Source organism: Ctenocephalides felis, unplaced genomic scaffold, assembly GCF_003426905.1.
Source record: "Ctenocephalides felis isolate EL2017-DRISC unplaced genomic scaffold, ASM342690v1 CF-g0.4_SCAFFOLD_01604, whole genome shotgun sequence".
Lineage (NCBI taxonomy): Eukaryota > Metazoa > Arthropoda > Insecta > Siphonaptera > Pulicidae > Ctenocephalides > Ctenocephalides felis.
Window position 1 is genome coordinate 24,235,232 of NW_020537758.1, and position 22,616 is coordinate 24,257,847.

Consider the following 22,616-nt stretch of genomic DNA (forward strand, 5'->3'; position numbering starts at 1 on the left):
TTGCACAAAGTGTCCGCTTTGAATATGGATTATACAGTGTGATACCTAACGGCGAAGGATTTTTGCAGACAGGTTATAGCAGGTAGGCTTCAAAAATAAAATATCTTTATAAAATTCATACAAAACAGAAAAGATTGTGCGTGTGTGCGTGCAATTGTTACCACGCGTTCATTCGTTCGAGTTCCATGCACCTTGTTTGCCGGAGCACGACGGCGTATCCCAGCACCGAATGCCTCCTTGCCGGGTCGCGCATCTGTTGGAAGGATTGTTGTCTGTTGTAAAACACACGGAAACGTGTCCACAGAACAACAGTCCGATGAACACGACTTTATCACGACTTATTTGTTGTACATGATTCTGTATTGTTAGATTTTGTGAAAAACTTAAATTATTATAGGATAGTCTCAGTTCAATGTCACTGAATTAAAGAATTTTTTTACCTATATAATTAATCACCCCCTACCGATTTGAAGAACCCAATAATTAAGTAACTAAATTGACCTTTGGCTTGATACGTTCAGGGTGAATGCTATACATGTTTAAAATAATGCTTTCTAACTGTTCAAATGCAAAAAAACACACAGTAAAATAATGAATAAAAATATTCAAACAAAAACGTCAAAAAGAATATGACCTTTATTATACTAACTATAGTACTAACTACCCGATTTTCAACATTTAGCTCTGATATTGAAAGATATTTTTCAGAACAGCAAACAAAACTTAAGAGATCTATAAGCTGTTGTTACACAACTTCTTAACCATAGCTTTTTAGAAGCTTTTCTACAGAATATTTTCAACTTAATGAAGCAATGCCGGGGAACGGCTATTTGGAAACATAACATTATCTATATTTTCAAGTGAAAATTGCTTGACATCAAGATGCCCGAAGTTCTTAATGAACTTAAAACCTTTTCGTTAGAAGGCAAAAGCATATTGGAAAAGAAATTTAAAATTCAGTATTACAAAATAAACAATTAAACTAGAATATATTTAATGCAAAATAAAGCTTTTAATTAATTTTGTAATGTTTTTTTTTAAAGCAATTGTTATAGACTAGTACCTACAGCTGTAAGGTTAATTTATAAAAATAGAGTAGAATTTTACAAATGCATTTACAACTTTATTTGTACTAATCGTAAGATAGATGATTCATTCATGAACGATTTTTCCCAGGAGATAACTCAGCCGTAAAAGATAAGAAAAATGAGATAATCATTTTTTATCAAAATTTTTAACTTAATTGATCGATTTAGCGATATTGTACCTAATAAACCCATTAAATTCGGATGAATTAGACGAAGTCGCGATAATCGGTTTAACAGTGTACTTCCAGTAACCGTTACGCAATTGGTCTACTAAGAAGTTTATAGTACTTGCAAAGCATTTTATTGAAGTAATATAAATAAATAAGCAGCTATGCATCATTCCATTTCCGATTAGCCGTTTAAGATAATAGGAAATATTCAAATGCAGATTTTTATGACTGTACGCCTTTTAGTATTGCAATTAAAATTTTGTTTTTCATTTTATATTTCCTTTTTATAAATCTTATTAAATAAATCATTCAGTATCAAATTATATTATTACAAAATGAATTTATTCAAAGTATATTCATGCAGCGCATTACACATCATGCAGATATAAGTAAAAAGTTTAACTTGAATAAAAATAATTAAGTTAAAATTTTTACACTAGTAAAAATAAAAAAGTTCTCTTTGAATATCTCACTTGCTCCTATAAAATTTTCGTTACAATTAATAGAATAAAGAAATTAAAAATTTATAAAGATTCAGTTTTATATTAAATTGTTGATAAAATATCTCATTTTATACAATGAAATTTAGCCAATATTTTTAAATTGTATCTCTATAATATGAAAAACATTCTACCAAGTAAAATAAAAAAACAATAATATATTTGTCCACGTATAAAGTTATCGATGATTTATTAAAAATTAGTCAAAGAAAAATTAGTTATCATTTTTATGTTATTTGCCAATAATTGATAAGACAATATTTATGGAAATAAGTTGCGGGGTAATTATAAAATTTTACATAATTTTCTTTTACAAAAGTAGGTGCTTCAGCAATCGGTTACAGCACAGAAAACATTTTATGTATATGAAGAATATTAAAACACTGTTATGTGTACACTTATTCAATATTTGCCATGAATAGTAGTAGTAGCACAGATATGCCAGAAAACGTTATGTTTGACTCGCGACTTCTTGCGATAACTTAACATCTGCCGGAGAAGATCTCCTCAGGTCAATTATTGGCAAGAAAATGGACATGAGTAAAAATTACATTATATCCGTTTTATTTCAAATGAATCATATAACAGTCTGAGTAGAATTATCTGTTTTAATATATAATATTATTAGACCCATAACTAATTTTATTTCAATATTAGATATCGATTTGAAAATCGTATGTGATCATTTGTACGCTACAACTAATTATCAGAAGATTTTTACAGTAGATTATTCAAATTTGAATAAGTCCGTTTTATATATTACTTGATTTAATCGAATGATTTTGCAAAAGATATAACAATATTATTGCTTTAATTTGATACCAACTTACGATTAAAGCTGTGCAATAAATAGTAGAGCAAGCTTCTATATCACACACCCCAGCAAGAAAAATGACATGTACATATTTTTCAGATTTGAATTTTTGTGGGCATTACAGATTCCAATTAGATTAATCTGGAAAATTGCCATTAGTTAAATTTTTATAAGTTAAATAAAATATAGAGAAATGACAAAACAGGGGCGAGATTTGGGAGATCTGTATGCTATTGTTATAAATTGTACTGAATTGAATCCAAAAGACAATACAAAAAGTCCACAAGTATTGGAATAAGTCGTTTTGTTCCAAGATAGCAATTTGCTTTTAATTTAAAATTTGAAGTTCTTTCGTCTTCTCATCTAAGTTCTTTCACTACTTCCATGTTTTCTTCGTTCATGCCGTACAGAAGACACTCTTTTCCAATATAGGTGCAATCCAGTTTCCTTTTCTGCCTTGTCATTAAGATACGACGTGGGACGTGGGCGCATAATTAATTATCTACATTTTAGTAAAACAATCAATTTATAAGAAATAAATCTTTCACCGTCCTGATTAATGTCGAATCGATGCAATGTTGCAGCAATTCTCTGCATGCAGTTGGCATTCATTAGCGGAGAAAACGTTGAACCGACAGTCTCTGCGGCCATGACCGTTATTATTATATTATTATCTAAGATTTACGTGTTCCACATAATCGAGTTACACGTAAATAGAATTTTCCTTTTTGCATTCCGGTATTGATATCTTACGACTGGGATCGGCACGATTTTCTACACCAGGAATTCGTTCCGAGTTCGAACTTCATTTATTCTCATAATTGTGCATGAATTGTTTACTTCATATCTTGAATTTGCACAATTTTGTGATTTTACTCCAGAAATAATGAATAGGAAAATCTGAGGCCTCGTGTTAATGAGCGAGAAAGCATCTATCAAATAGTTGAAAATGGTCAAGATGAAGATTAAAAATAAGAGCAAATGAATACATCAAAAGGAAAGGATACATCCATAAAAAATGAATTAAACAAATATAAATTACTGAATAATTACCTAAATTTAACGTAAAATAATATGATATATTTCTCCGAGATGATAAGTAAAAGCATAAAAGAATAAATGAAATATAATGTAGATACTGATTGATTTATTTGAAACCAATTAGATCAATTAAGATCACTGAAATCTCACAAAAATCGTTGAAAATAATTAATTTTTCACTATTTCAATAAATAATAAATGATCAAAAAGTTAAATATGTGAATGATTAAATACATTTCCTACAAATGTCCTACAAATGATAATTCAAATAAACAATGTTCTACAAATCCATAAATGTTTTTGTGGCGAACTGGTATGAATAATAATAGAATATCAACCCACTATAAGTGAAAGGCTATTGAAGCTGTTAATCTTGTTTTAATGTTATAACATACGAGTAAAAATAGAGAATTTTAAGAAAACTATAATATAATTGTGTAATTGATCAGAAAACATAATCAAGAGAGTAATTAAAATGTCATCATACTGTTTGTTTATGCATTTTTCGACAGGAATCAGTGTATAATTATACTTTTTTCCGAACAATATAAAAAGTATTAAAACATACATATTTAATAATTCAAAGAACTAAATAGATATATCATACTTTTTGTCAATCGGATAATTTATAACTACATGGCACGAGTGCGATCTCTACTACAACGTGCGTTCGTTTTAGTTAATAATCATTATTATTACTCATAATTTCCCAAAAGCATGATATTTCCTCGTTTTCAAATTATTTACTAAACCAAATACTTTTTTAAGTGCAATGCTTCATTGATTTCACTACTGATTAATGAAAAGAGATATTCATTTGACGTGATTTCGCCGGTCATACATGAAAGCTGATAGAAATCTATCGGTAAGTAATTTGTAACAAAACGTAAATGATCACGCTACATCACAAATAAATAATAATTATGAAATTATTAAGTTACAATTGATAATGTTTCAATTTGGTTCAAAGCTATAACTGACCTGGGAAGTGTGATCCGTCAATTAAATTTTCAAATCATCAGAAGTATTTTCACTATATTATGATCTAGGTCATTTATTTTATCTTTGATCATTATAACTCTACACAATTCCCACGTCAATTTATAATTTTTGCGTGTTAAATGTTTTTGTTTTGGTTTTCTAATATTTTGTATCTTCTTCTTCCTCAACTTCAACTCTTTTTTCATTGAAACATGATAGAACCAAGAAATGAACTATAGTGAAATGATTTCAAAACAAAAATATTCCAACTGTGAAAGTGAATCAAGCCATTCATTCTCATTGTCAGTGTCAGTCTTGATTATTTCTCATAAAAATTAATATGCTGCGAACTATATATGGCACACAATTGTTGATGCTTTCCAAAATAGTACAGAATGGACAAATAAAGAGAGCGTGTAAAATGTCGAATAAAAATTCCGCGGATAAATGCAATATCAAACTATTTAAAAAAAATCTAATTTATTGAGCTTGACTTTTGAATATAGAAAATCTGTCAGAAATCGAATAATGGGCTTAAACATTCAGTTAATATTTATTTATACCAGCCATGAAGAGCCAAACATTAAGGCTCACATCGCTTGTGACAATTTTTAAGGTTTTAAGAAATGTATAAAGTTATTTCATATTCATTTATTTATTGCATAATTATCAGTTTGTGTCTAAAATATAATCAGATAAAAAATAATGAATCTACTATCATTCTTCGTTTCAATATTGGCGTAGAGTCGCATGACGCCCGAGGTATGTGATAGATGTGAAAGTTTTCGCTACTAATTTATACTAATGACGAGCGCTTATTATTATATTACTTTATAAATCATACGTTTAAATAGCTGTGAAAGGCCTAAGACTCTAAATTTTGTAGTTTGTGGAAAGTTTATTTGAACCAGTTGCATAGCAAAAATTAAACTATTCGCTTATATAGCCGATCTACAACAATTTATCTATGAAAACATGCCATAATATGTTTTCAAGTGAAAATACCGGTATTACTGAAAGTAAGTAAAAATATATCATCACTATTACAGAAGGAGGTCTACTAGGTTACTTTCGAAAGTAAAATACATCAATAAATCAGAAAACTATTGGGTTGTCTTCTAAAAGAGCCACCCAGTATCGAGCACAAGAAGATATGTCATTTCTGATTGATGGTGAAAACAAAAAAATATAGTTGATTTAACAATTAATCCAATCTAGACATTAATATACGAGCATCAGTAAATTATATACTATTACTATGTCAATTATTTCCATTTTGCGAATAAATTCAAATGAAACTAGTTGACGTATTGCGACACTATTTAGGAATTGCATATATCACATTATACATACTTGTCAATAATTAAATATTCAAGTGTCTATTAGAAAAGTAATCTCAAAAACCTATTAAATTTACAACTAATAGTTTCAGAGAAAGTTGGCCTTGAGAAAGTAATAAATTTGAAGTATTTCAAATTTTGGATTCATCAATATAAAGTGCTTTTTTACTACACATGTTCAATATAAATACATACATATAAGAAAAATGCACCATAAAACACAGAGGAAGTGGGCCAGCTCATATGTGGCCGCGTTCGTCTCGCACTGTTGACTCAATTTGAAAACTCGTTTCCGAAAATTATGTTCGGACGGCGAACGCGCGGTTTCTAAAATTTATAAAGCAATTACGCGATTCGTATTGAACAAATTTAATACAAATTTCAAATTATTAAAATGACTACGACAATATACTTTTCGTTATACCATTAGACCATAACAGAATGTATGCAGTATCAAATATAAAACAACCAGTCTGATTATATTTATAACAGATTCTTGCAATATACACGTATCTAATTATTAGTACATGATTTTTTTGAAAAACAAAAACTTTCCGTGCAGTATTTTCTAGTGCATACAATTTGTTTTATATCCATTTTATTCAGAATTATAAGAAATCAATCAATTTAATTTTTTACATTTATGAACACAAAATCAAATATATAGCTATGTAATTGATAAAACATCATATTTTTGAGAAAATTTGTACGCCGCATTTTTAGTGCATCATATTAATTAATTATTTATATTGAATTGTGTTTTTATTCACATGAATAATTATCATTTTAGCAGGAACTAGAGTTGAGAACCTTTGTAGTTTCCTGACCCTGCAACAATATATGGCCACATCCACAGGAAATTAAAATTTTCATATGTAGAAGGAATTATTAAAAAACGATTTTAGGAAATTGTGCTTTTCAACAAAGTTTTTTAAAATTTCTTATAACAAATTAATAACTAAGAAGTCATGTACATATTTAAATAGGCAATTGTCTAATAATTTGGAGCAAATAGACAGGCTGTATTGATTTCTAAGAAATTGATAAAAAAAGTTTTGAAGTTCAAATTCAAATAATAGCAAAAGTTTAATATGACAATAGAGTTTAATTCACACTTGTATAATAAGATGAATTGTTAATTATGCGGTAAAATACCAATGAAAAAAAGTGAAAAAGCGCACTTGACGTGTTAAATTTTCGTGTTCTCACAATTATTAATAATTCACGAAACGAAATAATTGATGTTTAAAGTTTATAGTCTGCATTATCTCCTTGACATTATGCGACTTTTTATATATATTATATATGAATGTCTTCAGTACATCTTTAGTGTTATATACCTTCGCCTTAGAAAGTGCATTTCAATAACTTTTCTTGGACATTAATTAAATAATACGAAGTACCTATTATTAAAATAACAAAATAGCATTATAGAAGGTATAATATATTCGCGTTTTCATAATTGCGTAATAATAAAAACAATCCAGCTTTATCGATTTAATTCATCTCATTCAAACACGTTACGGCCGTTTATTACTCGCAAAGCGTTGGTTAAAATTATTGTGCAATTTGTTGGTTGTGTTTCAATGTGCTTTGAGAAAAGTTCGAACAAATTATTACAAAAATCGATACAGAAACCAATTGTTGCATCATGAAAATTTGGTTATATGATGCTATAACTTATAATTTTGCAAATGTTATGTAATTAATTAATAAAATAATGAATTTCATGCTTAAGTAATTAGTTTCATTAAATTATTCAAATTATGTAAGCAACTTGATACCCCTTTTAAATGTCCATTCCTGTGTCGGGGTTTAAACAATACAAGGTTGGAGATGATTTACTGAAATCTGCATAATATGTTATTTATAGTCTAGAATACATGTATATACGAACCATTTTATTTAAATATACAATAATTTTGCATCGATATTCTTTTTCTGGCCCTTTGTACTTCTCTATTAGCACCCATGTGTAATGTAGAAAGACCAGTACGACCCAGATAATAGTTCGCCTACATATTTCTGCGTGACTAATAACAACAAATAGGTAAAAGAATTATTTGTCGTTATTGTCTATTACAACATGAATGGATTTTGCAATTTAGATTAGACAAAATACTATACCAGTGGCGTCGGTAACTAAAACTTGGATACAAATCTGCGAACCAATGAGGCTTTTTTATTTGTAATTATCAAAATAATCAAAATCGTCTTTTGTATTTAACTTTATCCGAGTTTGAAAATTGTTATATAAATGATGCGAATATTTGTTATAAAAATAATACGAATATTTGAGAGAGTGCTCCATGAGGTCAAGCTCAGGGACCGGTTTGGACAAGCTGTCCATTTTCATAGATCAAAAATATGTTTTCAATTAAAATTAGCCCATTTCGGGAAACTTTTACACTATTCCTCCCTGAATCGAGTTGGAGTTTAACTCACAATCAGTTCAAGAATTTGCCCTAAGGCAGTATAACCCATTATTAATTTATTGGAACAGCAATCAGAACTTAACTTTCCTATAAGCTGTATAATGATGTCAACCCAAAAAGTTGTTCTATCTTTATGTGATAAATTTTATTATCACTTTTTCTGCAATATCAAAGAACTTTTTTCTGCAACAATGCTAAGCAGAGCCCTTCTTTACTTGGAAACATATTTCTGTCTACATTTCCAAGTGAAAATCGATCAATCCTTACATTAAGTTGCAAAAGGAATTGAAACTTGAATTTATGATTGAAGTCCAAAAGCTCTAACCACTAATTTATAGAAAGGCCCTACTCATAAGTAGTATTTACTAAGTACAAATAACTTATCTAAGATATGCCAATATCATTAACAAACTTTAACATTGTAATTATAAACGAGTTAATAATCGGCAAAGAATTTTAAATAGAAACGAGTTGCATTTATCATTTTATGTACAAATTAAAGCAGACAATTCAAATAAAATCGTGTTTTCTGCCATAGTATTCGATACTCATAATTCGACCGGTTTAATAATAATTCATTATTTTTGGGCAAAAGCAGGTGGTAACGCTCAATGTGTCGTCTTGTTTCTTCTTTTCCCGCTACCATACCTACTTCTTGTCACTGAATATCATTGTGGTTTGTAGCGGCATTCCATCGGAACAGGTCCCGTCATCATCTTCATCAACAGAGGTGGATTATGAAAATCCTTATGAGGAAAAATCGTCACAAGAAAAGGCTCCAATTAAACTACACTACACGTTTTTGTAAAGGTCAATTAAAAGAAAAGACATTGGGAATCGTATCAGAACAAGTAATTTTTATGGCAACTTGTGCAGCAAGGGATATTTTTCCTGTAGCAAAAAGCTTTTAGAAGAAGCCAGTAAGAATGTAACCTATAAGTAATAAACATATCCTTATAATAATGATAATACAAAATTGAGCTGTTTTTGATACAATTGAAAGATCCGAAACATCATACGACAGTTTAGTAAGTAGTTATCAATTATGTATAATTTTTACGTATTTATAGACATGTTTCAAATATATCAATTATTGTGTGCCAAATTTATGCAAAAAATTAATAATTATAAACATGTTGCTATAATATTTTACGATGGAAAGATACAATTAAACGCTGACAGGATTTGATCTCTAGAATTTTTATTTTTATTCTTATCTATGATTGCAAGCATAAGAAGTAGGAGAATATTCTAAAACATCAATTAAGTTTTATAACTAAATAACTTCTTATAGGTTCTATAATATCTTAAGGTGTTCATTTTGACTATCAACTATATATCCGTGCAAAATTGAATCAAAATCTCAGTACAGTAAACCTGAGGTTGCACTTGTTAGTTAAGTCTTTTTAACTCAAGAATATAAAATCAAATAAGAGACTAAAGAAGCTAAAGTACAAGATTTATTGAAAAATTTCGATTCGACTATTCGCCATATGACTAAATAAACTGATTCAGAATTAATAGAAACAAACTAATTTAAGAAGGTAGGATGGATGTCAATGTTTTAAATTTTCTTTAGTACGGTACTGTTAAAGAAGGTACATTAATAATAAAAGATATCCGATCATCATTCGCCATGCATAGTAATGACCGGAGCAAACATCACATGCCAACACTCGCGTCACACAATTTGTACAAAAAACAAATAAAATATCAAATCAATAGATGGATATATGTGCTGCACGTATTTCACAAAATGATTTATATACTTATTTGATTAGAATGAACTATGTAGACTTCAGTAAGAAGTTAAGTACATTATTAATTAGGAAGATCATTGTTTTCGCAAATTGTACAAAAACTCGTCCAAAACTATTTATCCATTGAACAATAAGAATTATTTGAACGCTTAATCGCTAAATTAATAGATTGTTCTACATGTCGAAAGTTGGTCACCCGTAATGTTTTGCTAAATTGAAATTATCTGAAAGGTAATTGGAATCAGGTAGTAAAATGAGAGTAATGCTTGAACTAGTTATCATAAATAAAAATATCGTAGGCGATAGTGAGGAACAAGATAGAAACTAATAATACTAATGATTAATTATAAATAAATAAGGTATATTTTTCAACTTTCAGCGCTAGATTATACACTTTTAACACCTTGGAGCAATAGTGTTTTTATTAATTAAGGATACAAAATTTTGACAGTACATTCCATTGAATGAAGGCTAGGATATTAGCCACAACGTATGAATTTCAAATATTTTTAGCATCATTTTTTTTTTATTAATGTAATTCCCGAACTTTGAACCTAACTAATTTTTATATACATAAATATTAATAATGGTAATGGATAACTCGTCTATATGCTTATCTACATATTTAATTAAATTAACTTTAAGATTCTCACTTTTTTAAATTAAAAACTATTTTTGCAAAATGATGAAATCGTTGTTTTGAAACCCTAATGTTAATGACTCTTTATAAAAAATGAATTGTTACATGATTTTTGGGATCAGAACATCCGTACGTCCTAAAGAGAGAAATGAATGTATTTATGCCTTACCTATAATTTCTATTTTTTTTTTTAAAAAAAGCTCTAAAATTTTATCATAGCCGCACTTTATATCAATATTCATAATGGTAATTATGAAATTAATAATTTTACAATGAAATATAAAACACAAAGCTTCTTTCATTACACTCCTTGTAAATAAATATTGTAAGCAATCAGACTGATAACTCACATTAAAGAACTGTTAATGTATTCATAATTCATTGGCATTTTTATAAAATTCATTACCATCTGATTATATTATTTATTCATTCAACTATGCTAAATAACTCAAGATTTTTATTATATACTTAACACGAACCTTCTCCACAAAAGCCACTAGCAAGTTGTACATAACTTATCAATAAATTATCGATTTAAAATAATTTAGACATTCGCGGTCAATCGAGGTTCAAAACGAAAGAAACTTGAAATCAAGTTATCAATAAAAGATAGTTGACTACTTTTCGTAAGAAGAATTTAAATTAATTCAACAAGTAACGGATCTGATGAAAAAAATTACATTCGAAGATAGAATATGGTCAAACTTATGGTTTTTTGGATGAATATAATTGAACCCAAAATAATCAAATCGGTCAATACTATATCTTAAATTGTTATATGGAACAATGCATATGTAGTATTATTTTTTATATATAACTAATATTAGTTTTATCATTTCAGGTGCCATCGGAGGGTCCATGAATCGGCAACATGGTCATCGTAACACGGGTAAAAAATACTACACATATTTTCATTTATATAAATAATAGATATTCATCATTCAGGTTTTTTATTATTTAATCAAAAATATAATAATTAAGTCAATCATCTTACTCATGTTGAAGAACCATTAAGTATCATTAGAATAGACATCTTTTTGTTATTAACAGCATGTAATATAATCAGGATTTATATTATGGAATCATTAAATATATTCAGAACAATTAACTTATCAAAGAAACTCGAAAATGATTAAACTATTGAATAAGAAACAATTAAATAAAGTCAGCAGTAATTACTGTAAACAATAACTTTTTTCTAACATTTAAAAGAGACGTTCTAGTTTATAATTAAAAATATGAAATAGTAAAAAATTGGAAATTCAGAATGAGCTATTTCAATACAATCTGTATCTTTAATATATCAACAAATAAAAGAATTTCTGGTTTCTCATATATTCAAATACGAAAATATTACTCTAATTTGTGTAATTGCTCAATATTTTCTCCAGCATGATTTTATATGCCAATGTACATAAGTGAAAATGTGCAAATATAAACGTTCTAATATAAAAAGTAAATAGTTCAATTTTTTTAAATATAATTTATATTTCTTGCACGCTTTTCTCCGAAGACGTGCTTCGAAGCAAATAGTTACAATATAAGTTGATAATTTTAAACCAACCTTAGACAATCATATATTTTTTTTTTAATTTCAATAATTATTATAACTGTTAAATTATTAGACAATTATAATTACTAAGGATCTAATGAAACGATTTATCATTAGAATATTTTTAATGTTAACTCCTATAACTACTACTTATTACAAATTCATTCCAGTTTTACAGCAATTAAAAATGCTTTAGAGAAAATACAACAAACGTTAGGTTATATATTATAATAGTCCACAGCCGATAAGAGCTGAAAAGTTGAATACAAACAAAGAAGTGCGTTCAAACGGTAAAAATGGATAAAAATTTCCATACAATAGAAATAGATACTGATATATTTTCTTCCGTGTTTATAAAACTTTAATTAAGACGAGGTAAATATTAACAAATCATTTAATATTCGGTGTTATAATTTTAAAATCTATTCTGTCGACAGCGCATTTGTCAAATATTGGATATTATCTTTTTCTTTGTCGTCCAGAGTGACGCTAATTTTGCCATTTATAAAAAAATATTTTACACTAACAATAGCTTAATAAATTTTTTTAAAGAGTCATAAAGTTGTAATTTGTTTCATTTTAGTAGTATTTTATACATTGTCTTACTTATTTATATAGTATAGACAATAAAAAATAATAGGGTATGAAGCTGAATCATTCTTTACAATATATATACAGACAGGAAGCTCTTAAAATTGTTTAAATGAATTCTGATTACAATTTAATGTTTCTAAATGAAAAAGATTCAAATGAACGACGCATGGCCAATACGAACATAGCAAGATTATCTTTTTCTTTTATAGAAATTCTTCTGACTAAACTATAAAAGATTTTGGTTTTCAAAAGATTATATTTGTTGTATTATACTTTAAATATTTATGACTCATATTACTAATCTGTTACTTATGTCCAAATGAAACTTTACAAATATAAAACATGGTACATGTAATTAAAATCAACGGTTCGTTGCATAATATGCGCCTGATTATAATGTCAGTTGTTCTCTAGTTCTGTTTACAATTTTTTAAGATTAAGGTTTAAACAAATTTTAAACAGCACACAAATATTTTTTCGAAGAATTTTAAAGTATAGTATTTTTAGCAAAATTTTGCAGTGTGTGTTTTTATTGAAAATGATGAAACATTAAGTTCCAGAAAAAGGGTTTTCTCTTATCCGCGAATACTTGATAAAATGATGGGAAAAATTAGAAAAAATGTTTGGAGAAAAAAATGATACTTTTAGTTATATATATATATATATATATATATATATTGAAATTCATTATTTTTTACATTTGTCTACAAAGAACCAAGTGAGCAAAATATGACTCAACCATTTAGCATAATGAATACTAATTATTATAGAAAATATATTTTTAAAAATTGTGGAGATTGAATATATTATTTATTATCTATTATAATTTTTGCGTTGTTATTAAGTAAAATAGTTAAAATAAAATATAAAAGAATAATGGTGAAACAGAACAGAAATTTAATATAATAACAAAATTATTGGAGAGAACCATAAAATTATTATTTATTATCGATGTAAGTATTCCATTATTTCAAGCCCTTGTCAATTAAATATACTAATATATTATATTAAATTATATACTTGTATACCGCAGATTATTAACGCGCGTTATCATATGCAAACTAACCTTCTTTAATTAATTATTATTAAAGAAAATTAATATAAATGGTTAGCAGGTGCAGATATTCATATCAATATCAATAAATGACCATGATTATGCCAATATTTTGCAATAATCGCAAATTTCGATGCGTCATGTAATCTAACGAGCATAAACGCACAATAGACAAAATTATTTATATTGGAAGTAGTTCATTGCAATTCATACGAACTGAATAAAAAATTTATTGTCTGGTAAAACAACAAAATTTTTAGTGAAAGTGTTTGTTTAATAAATCCTTAACAGTGTCAAAAATTTATCGTGTTAATTAAACTATTACAAATGATTTGCCGTTGATATGGAGAATGAGCCGCAAAACATAATATGTCAGGTAAACTTGGTATAGTGGTTTCTTATCACACATTTAATCGTGATAAAACAATAATATGAGACAATTGTTTGCATAGTACTATAAATCTGTATTCATTTTAAGTGGTTTATCAAATACTTCAAGTTAAAACACTTCGTCTTCTTTTAAACAACGGTGAAAATTAATTTTATGCTTGTATTATCAAAGGGATTACAGTTTCTAATGAAATTCTTGGCAATAACGTGAATTTTGCTAACACCAAACAATTTTCAAGAAATGGATGTGAGTTTTAGGTGAAAATATTCTTGCAAAGTGTAAAATTACAATCTTGTGCTTTTAAGATTAAATAAAATTACATTTATTTGGTTCAATTTTATAATTGATTTATAAAATTTAGATATTTGATCGTTGAGTTTATTTTTTTAGAATAAACCTTAAGTACATTTTTTAAGCATATTCGTAAAAATGTTTAATTAAAATTGCTTATTACATTACATTATTTGTCATTAAAAAAAGTGAAATTCTATTCTATTAATATAATATGGATAATATATGATACATTTGGTAAAAGTTAAGTTGCGTACATGGGAGTATGTGGAATCAATGTGTATAAGTTTCTGAGTATGAATATCACGCATCCCTAAAAGATATATATAATAATGAATTAATATTTATGATTTTATTTTTCTAAATTCGAAGTGCTTGGTCAATCAATATTCAGGCAACTATACACACCTGTAACTTAAAGTATTATCTATTACAATTTTTAGAGAGCATAATTCAATAAATAGTGAAAGTTTGTTTAATTTCACATTTACAAGTATTTTCTACGATTCTAACTAAGAGAACAATTTGTTTTATAATTTAAGTTTTTTAATTATTTGAAAAAAATCACATTCACTAAAAATCGAATAAAACGTTTACTAAAAATTATAATTTATTTTAATTTAAGCTAAAGATGTTTACTGTTGCTGATACACTAAAAGACTAAACATTCTAAATTCATTTTCCCAAACTAATTCTTCGGGTTTTCATATGTCTTTGCGCCTAGGGTTATATATTTTTACCAGTGTTTTATTATTAATCTTGTTTGAGAAATTCATTAGACAAGAAGTTATAAAAATCAAGATGTAACAAATTTGAATATATTGATAATACGTCACGTATGGCTAGGTAAGATAATCGCGAACTGATATTCGTAGATAATATCTATGTGAACTTATCGTTCAAATAATAAAATTAAATATACCCCATGCCAAGAAAATGAACTCACTGACCTTTTGTCCAGGGTGACTACATATGGATCGAGCCGGCGTCCGGTCGCGAGTTCGATGTTGCCATCGGCGGTCGCGTCATTTCGGCAGAAGGACGCCGCATTCAGGTGCTGGACGACGATGGCAACGAGCAATGGCTCAGCCCGGAGCGGCGCATCAAGGCGATGCACGGGAGCAGCGTGCGGGGCGTCGAGGACATGATCTCGTTGGGAGATCTGCACGAGGCCGGAATTCTTCGAAACCTATTGATTAGATATAATGAAAATTTGATATATGTGAGTATAGAAATACGAATGTTATATAATAGTCGCTATCAGAACTATGTGCCCTAGAACTGATGTGAATATATCTAGTTTAATCTTCCTCCTTAATCTAGTTTTTCTAGAAGGAGCATTTCTTTCATTTACATTTTTTAAGTTGATCATTCTCTTTCTGAAGAGGCATATAAGAGATTTTAAACGGCATTTGAAAATATATTATAGTAAAGCCCCAAAAGATATAAGTTTACTTGATATCATATTTGCGATTTATAATCTAAGATTTGGAATAGAGAGAAGCGGAAATCTCAAATATCTATTACTTATTTGATATTGTGATTTCAATCACTCTATTTTTTATATTATACTCATATTAATTATTTTTGACATGTAAGTTGATATTAAATAGCAATATACGCAAAGACTATTTATTAATTACTTATTGTTAGGTCTAGAATTCTGGCCTACATATGAGTTAATCTTTCTGTTTGGCCTTCATATATAAGGTTTCATTAAGCCGTATACTAAAATATGATATATCCACGTATATACATATGTATACATATATATATACATAGGAACACATACCATATACATATATATATATATATATTTACACGTTTTACGGAGACAAGTCCAATTTTTAAATGACTGCAGATGATATAGTTTGTTTTCAACTATTTCAGACATACACTGGGTCCATTTTGGTTGCCGTGAATCCTTATCAAATTTTACCAATATATACCGGAGATCAAATAAAATTATACAAGGAAAGAAAAATTGGAGAGCTACCGCCTCACATTTTTGCAATCGGAGATAACACATACGCACACATGCGCCGCTATGGCCAAGATCAATGTATTGTAATTTCTGGAGAATCTGGAGCAGGAAAAACTGAAAGCACTAAACTAATTCTTCAATATTTGGCAGCCATTAGCGGGAAACATTCTTGGATCGAACAACAGGTAAAGGAACATACGTATGTTGGTATGTTCATATTTTTTTCATAACTTACAAGACTTAATGTTTAAAATCAAAATGAAATTTTAGATTTTAGAAGCAAATCCAATTCTAGAAGCTTTCGGAAATGCGAAAACAATAAGGAATGATAATTCGTCACGTTTTGGAAAATATATTGATATTCATTTTAATAACAGCGGAGTCATCGAAGGAGCCAAAATCGAACAATATTTATTAGAAAAATCACGTATTGTATCTCAAAACAAAGATGAACGAAATTATCATATATTCTACTGTCTTTTGGCTGGTTTATCGAGAGAGGAAAAACGTAAATTGGAATTAGGCGATGCAAGTGAATATCGATATTTAACAGGAGTGAGTATATACGAAAGTTATATTACGAAAATTAATATATGTACTTTTTTTTCTTTTTTAAAGAAAACAGAAAGAAATCTTGCGCTTAAGCGAGTAGTAATAATAAGAGTAATAATTTGTACGAAATAAATTTTATAACTAATATTTTTTTAGGGTAACAGCATTACTTGCGAGGGTCGTGATGATGCTGCGGAATTCAGTGACATCAGATCGGCGATGAAAGTTCTGCTTTTCTCTGATCAAGAAATCTGGGAAATTCTCAAACTTTTAGCAGCTTTGTTACACACAGGAAATATTAAATACCGCGCTACTGTAATCGATAACCTAGATGCCACAGAAATTCCAGAGCATGTCAATGTACAAAGAGTGGCTAATTTATTAGGAGTACCCGTGCAGCCACTCATAGACGCTCTTACAAGGAAAACTTTATTCGCGCATGGCGAAACTGTTGTATCGACACTATCTAGAGATCAATCCGTAGATGTAAGAGACGCATTTGTTAAAGGAATATACGGTAGACTATTTGTAGAAATTGTAAAAAAAATTAATAATGCAATATATAAACCAAAATCGACGGCACGCAGTGTCATAGGTGTCCTAGATATTTTTGGGTTCGAAAATTTTCATCACAACAGCTTCGAACAATTTTGTATCAATTTTGCAAATGAAAATTTGCAACAATTTTTTGTACAACATATATTCAAGTTAGAACAGGAAGAATATAATTTAGAAGGTATCAATTGGCAACACATCGAGTTTGTAGATAACCAAGACGCATTAGATTTAATAGCAATTAAACAATTGAATATCATGGCATTGATAGATGAAGAGTCGAAATTTCCTAAAGGAACCGATCAAACTATGTTGGCAAAGTTGCATAAGACCCATGGTTCGCATAGAAACTACTTAAAACCTAAATCGGATATCAATACAAGTTTTGGATTAAATCATTTTGCCGGGGTTGTGTTTTATGATACTAGAGGATTTTTAGAAAAGAATAGAGATACGTTTAGTGCAGATTTGTTACAACTGATACATATTTCGAATAATAAATTTTTAAAAATGGTTTTTGCTGATGATATAGGAATGGGATCGGAAACTAGAAAAAGGGCTCCGACATTATCGACGCAATTCAAAAAAAGCTTAGACTCTTTGATGAAAACTTTAAGCAACTGCCAACCATTCTTTATACGTTGCATCAAACCTAACGAATACAAAAAACCGATGATGTTTGATCGCGGATTATGTTGTCGACAGCTCCGTTATTCCGGTATGATGGAAACGATTAGAATTCGAAGAGCCGGTTATCCGATCCGACATGGATTTAGGGAGTTTGTCGAAAGATACAGATTTTTAATTTCGGGTATACCGCCATCGCACAAGACTGATTGTAGATTGGCCACGACGAGGATTTGCGCGGCTGTTTTAGGAAGAACCGATTATCAACTAGGACATACTAAAGTATTTTTAAAAGATGCTCACGATTTATTTTTGGAACAAGAAAGAGATAGGGTTCTTACCAAAAAAATTCTTATCCTGCAACGTTCTATAAGGGGATGGGTGTATAGACGCCGATTTTTGAAAATGAAAGCGGCTGCTACTATCATACAAAAGTATTATAAAGGATATGCACAAAGGCAAAGATATAAAAAAATGAAAGTGGGCTACATGAGATTACAGGCTCTTATCCGAGCGAGAGTATTGTCACATAGATTCAGACATTTAAGAGGACATATTGTCGGTTTGCAGGTATCTAAACTTACAAAATAAATAAAATCATACATTTAATCTTTCAAAAATAAATATAATATATTCATGTATAATAATTGACAATATATTATTAATTTAGGCTCATTCGAGAGGTTATTTAGTTCGAAGAGAATATGGTCACAAAATGTGGGCTATAATTAAAATTCAAGCAAATGTAAGAAGAATGATAGCGATGAGACGATATAAGAAATTGCGTTTGGAATCACGAAGACATCATGAAAATCTCAGGCTACGAAAAATGGAAGAAATGGAATTGAAACATCAAGGAAATAAAAGAGCTAAAGAAATAGCGGAGCAAAACTATAGGGTGAATATATTTGTTTATTAGTAATAATATTTATTTCCATTTTAGGATATAATATTAAACGAACTATTTATATTATACTTATTTATATTATATTTTCTTTTTATTACCACGACCAAATGAAATAATATAAATTTTGATGCAATTGTTAATTTCTTTTTTTTATAGATAGTATTATAACATTGAATTTTATCAATTGACAATAAAATTATTTTACGCGAAATCGAACATATTTTTATAGAATATTAATAAAAATAATTTATTATTACTAATAAGATATGCGTAATGATTTAGGAACGCATGCATGAACTGGAGCGCAAAGAAATGGAAAGAGAAAAGGAAGAACGGCGTCGAGTGGAAGCCAAGAAGAACATAATTAACGATGCGGCACGTAAAGCCGATGAGCCCGTCGATGATTCCAAATTGGTCGAGGCCATGTTCGATTTCCTCCCCGATTCCAGTAGCGAAGCTCCAACACCCCACGGCCAAAGAGAAACATCAGTATTTAATGATCTTCCGACTCAACACCCGGGTGATCAAAATGAGATCATCAGCCCTATGCACATTCCCTCAGAGGACGAAGAAGATTTGTCAGAGTTCAAATTCCAAAAGTTTGCAGCAACTTATTTCCAGGGAAATATTACACATCAGTACTCCAGGAAACCGTTGAAGCACCCTCTGCTACCTCTGAACACACAAGGTGACCAGTTGGCAGCACAAGCTTTGTGGATAACGATTCTTAGGTTCACCGGAGATCTACCAGAACCAAGATATCATACTATGGACAGAGACAATACGTCGGTAATGTCAAAAGTAACAGCGACCTTAGGTCGTAATTTTATTCGAAGCAAAGAGTTTCAAGAAGCACAACTGATGGGTTTAGACCCTGATGCATACGTTAAACAAAAACCAAGATCAATTAGACATAAATTAGTTTCATTGACATTAAAACGTAAAAATAAGCTAGGAGAAGATGTACGTAGGCGATTGCAAGATGAAGAATATACAGCTGACAGTTATCAATCATGGCTTGAATCGAGGCCTACATCTAATTTAGAAAAACTACACTTTATAATCGGTCATGGTATACTAAGAGCAGAATTAAGGGATGAAATTTATTGTCAAATTTGCAAACAACTCACCAACAATCCTTCCAAATCTTCACATGCCCGTGGATGGATATTGCTGTCTTTATGTGTAGGATGTTTCGCACCATCAGAAAAGTTTGTAAATTATTTGCGAGCGTTTATAAGGGAAGGTCCACCTGGTTATGCACCATATTGCGAAGATAGATTAAAAAGAACATTTAACAATGGTACAAGAAATCAGCCACCGAGCTGGTTAGAATTACAAGCAACAAAATCCAAAAAACCAATCATGTTACCTATAACTTTTATGGACGGCAACACAAAAACTTTATTAGCCGATTCTGCAACTACGGCAAGAGAATTGTGTAACCAATTATCTGATAAAATAGCATTGAAAGACCAATTTGGATTCTCTCTATACATAGCGTTATTTGATAAAGTGTCATCTTTGGGAAGTGGAGGTGATCATGTGATGGATGCCATATCGCAATGTGAACAATATGCCAAAGAACAAGGGGCCCAAGAAAGGAATGCGCCTTGGAGACTTTTCTTCCGAAAAGAAATTTTCGCACCGTGGCATGAGCCGACAGAAGATCAAGTTGCAACAAATTTAATATATCAACAAGTTGTGCGTGGAGTTAAATTTGGCGAATATCGTTGTGATAAAGAAGAAGATTTGGCTATGATAGCCGCTCAGCAATACTATATAGAATATAATACAGAAATGAATGTTGAAAGATTGTTTACTCTTTTACCAAATTATATACCAGATTACTGTTTAACCGGCGTGGAGAAAGCGATAGATCGGTGGGGAGCTCTCGTGGTGCAAGCTTACAAAAAAAGTTACTATCTAAAAGAAAAAATTGGAGCTCTAAGAGTTAAAGAAGATGTAGTTAGTTACGCTAAATTTAAATGGCCTTTATTGTTCTCCCGATTTTACGAAGCATACAGAAACTCTGGCCCTAATCTACCCAAAAATGATGTGATTATTGCTGTAAATTGGACAGGTGTTTATGTAGTCGATGATCAAGAACAAGTTTTATTAGAACTCTCCTTTCCAGAAATAACAACAGTATCGAGCCAAAAAACAAATAAAGTTTTCACACAAACATTTAGTTTATCTACTGTACGCGGAGAAGAATTTACATTCCAGAGCCCGAATGCAGAGGATATACGAGACCTAGTAGTCTATTTCCTAGAGGGCCTTAAAAAACGATCAAAATACGTTATAGCTATACAAGACTATAAAGCCCCTGGCGAGGGCTCTACATTCCTGACGTTTATGAAAGGTGATTTAATTATACTAGAGGAAGAAAGTACGGGAGAAATCGTATTGAACTCCGGATGGTGCATAGGTAGATGTGAAAGAACCCAAGAACGTGGAGATTTTCCAGCTGAAACCGTATATGTATTACCTTCAATGACAAAACCTCCTGCAGACATATTAGCTTTGTTTAGTGTGGAAGGTGCAGAACATGGTAGAAGATTATATTCACAAAATTCTATAAATGGGAATGATAGTCGTGATAGACCGCACAATCTTGCCGAATATGCTTTAGATCATTTTCGAGTACCACCTAAACGAACTATGTCCAAAACCTTAACTTTATCTTCGAACAGAAGAGGTTACGATGATCTTTGGCGCCATTCAAGAGATCCAATCAAACTACCTCTACTAAAAAAATTGCAAGCTAAAGAGGAATTAGCAGAAGAGGCATGTTTTGCATACAACGCAATATTGAAATACATGGGCGACCTACCATCGAAAAGGCCAAGGATAGGAAACGAGTACACCGATAACATTTTTGATGGTCCATTAAAACATGAAATACTCAGAGACGAAATTTATTGTCAAATCATGAAACAATTAACGGATAACCGAAATAGATTATCAGAGGAACGTGGATGGGAGTTAATGTGGCTGTCAACAGGTTTATTTGCCTGCAGTCAAATACTTTTGAAAGAATTAACCCTATTCTTGCGAACTAGAAGACATCCTATATCACAAGACTCATTAACTCGGTTGCAGAGAACACTGAGAAATGGACAAAGAAAATATCCACCTCATCAAGTAGAAGTAGAAGCCATACAGCACAAAACGACTCAGATATTCCATAAAGTTTACTTTCCTGATGATACTGATGAAGCATTTGAAGTCGACTCGTCCACGAGGGCAAAGGACTTCTGCCATAATATATCACAAAGACTAAATTTAAGATCCAGTGAAGGATTTAGCTTATTCGTAAAAATCGCAGACAAGGTAT

General features: G+C 29.9%; 3 protein-coding genes across 3 annotated transcripts in view; 1 reads left to right on the forward strand and 2 right to left on the reverse strand.

Moving 5' to 3' along the window:
- The window catches only part of LOC113373166 (Krueppel homolog 1-like), a 50,153-nt gene extending 34,424 nt beyond the window's left edge, over positions 1 to 15,729 (reverse strand). The window contains exon 1 of the mRNA XM_026613481.1: positions 15,602 to 15,729. The gene's annotated coding sequence lies outside the window, so the exon portion shown is untranslated. The remainder of the gene's footprint in view (positions 1 to 15,601) is intronic.
- LOC113373165 (myosin-VIIa) overlaps positions 1 to 22,616 on the forward strand; it is a 23,611-nt gene continuing 995 nt past the window's right edge. The window contains exons 1-8 of the mRNA XM_026613478.1: positions 1 to 82; positions 11,611 to 11,658; positions 15,613 to 15,873; positions 16,542 to 16,820; positions 16,906 to 17,190; positions 17,344 to 18,939; positions 19,040 to 19,267; positions 19,559 to 22,612. Coding sequence (XP_026469263.1) covers positions 11,641 to 11,658; positions 15,613 to 15,873; positions 16,542 to 16,820; positions 16,906 to 17,190; positions 17,344 to 18,939; positions 19,040 to 19,267; positions 19,559 to 22,612 — 5,721 coding nt within the window. The 5' untranslated portion in view covers positions 1 to 82; positions 11,611 to 11,640. The remainder of the gene's footprint in view (positions 83 to 11,610; positions 11,659 to 15,612; positions 15,874 to 16,541; positions 16,821 to 16,905; positions 17,191 to 17,343; positions 18,940 to 19,039; positions 19,268 to 19,558; positions 22,613 to 22,616) is intronic.
- The window catches only part of LOC113373168 (suppressor of hairless protein), a 23,349-nt gene continuing 16,443 nt past the window's right edge, over positions 15,711 to 22,616 (reverse strand). Inside the window, exon 4 of the mRNA XM_026613483.1 lies at positions 15,711 to 15,840. The gene's annotated coding sequence lies outside the window, so the exon portion shown is untranslated. The remainder of the gene's footprint in view (positions 15,841 to 22,616) is intronic.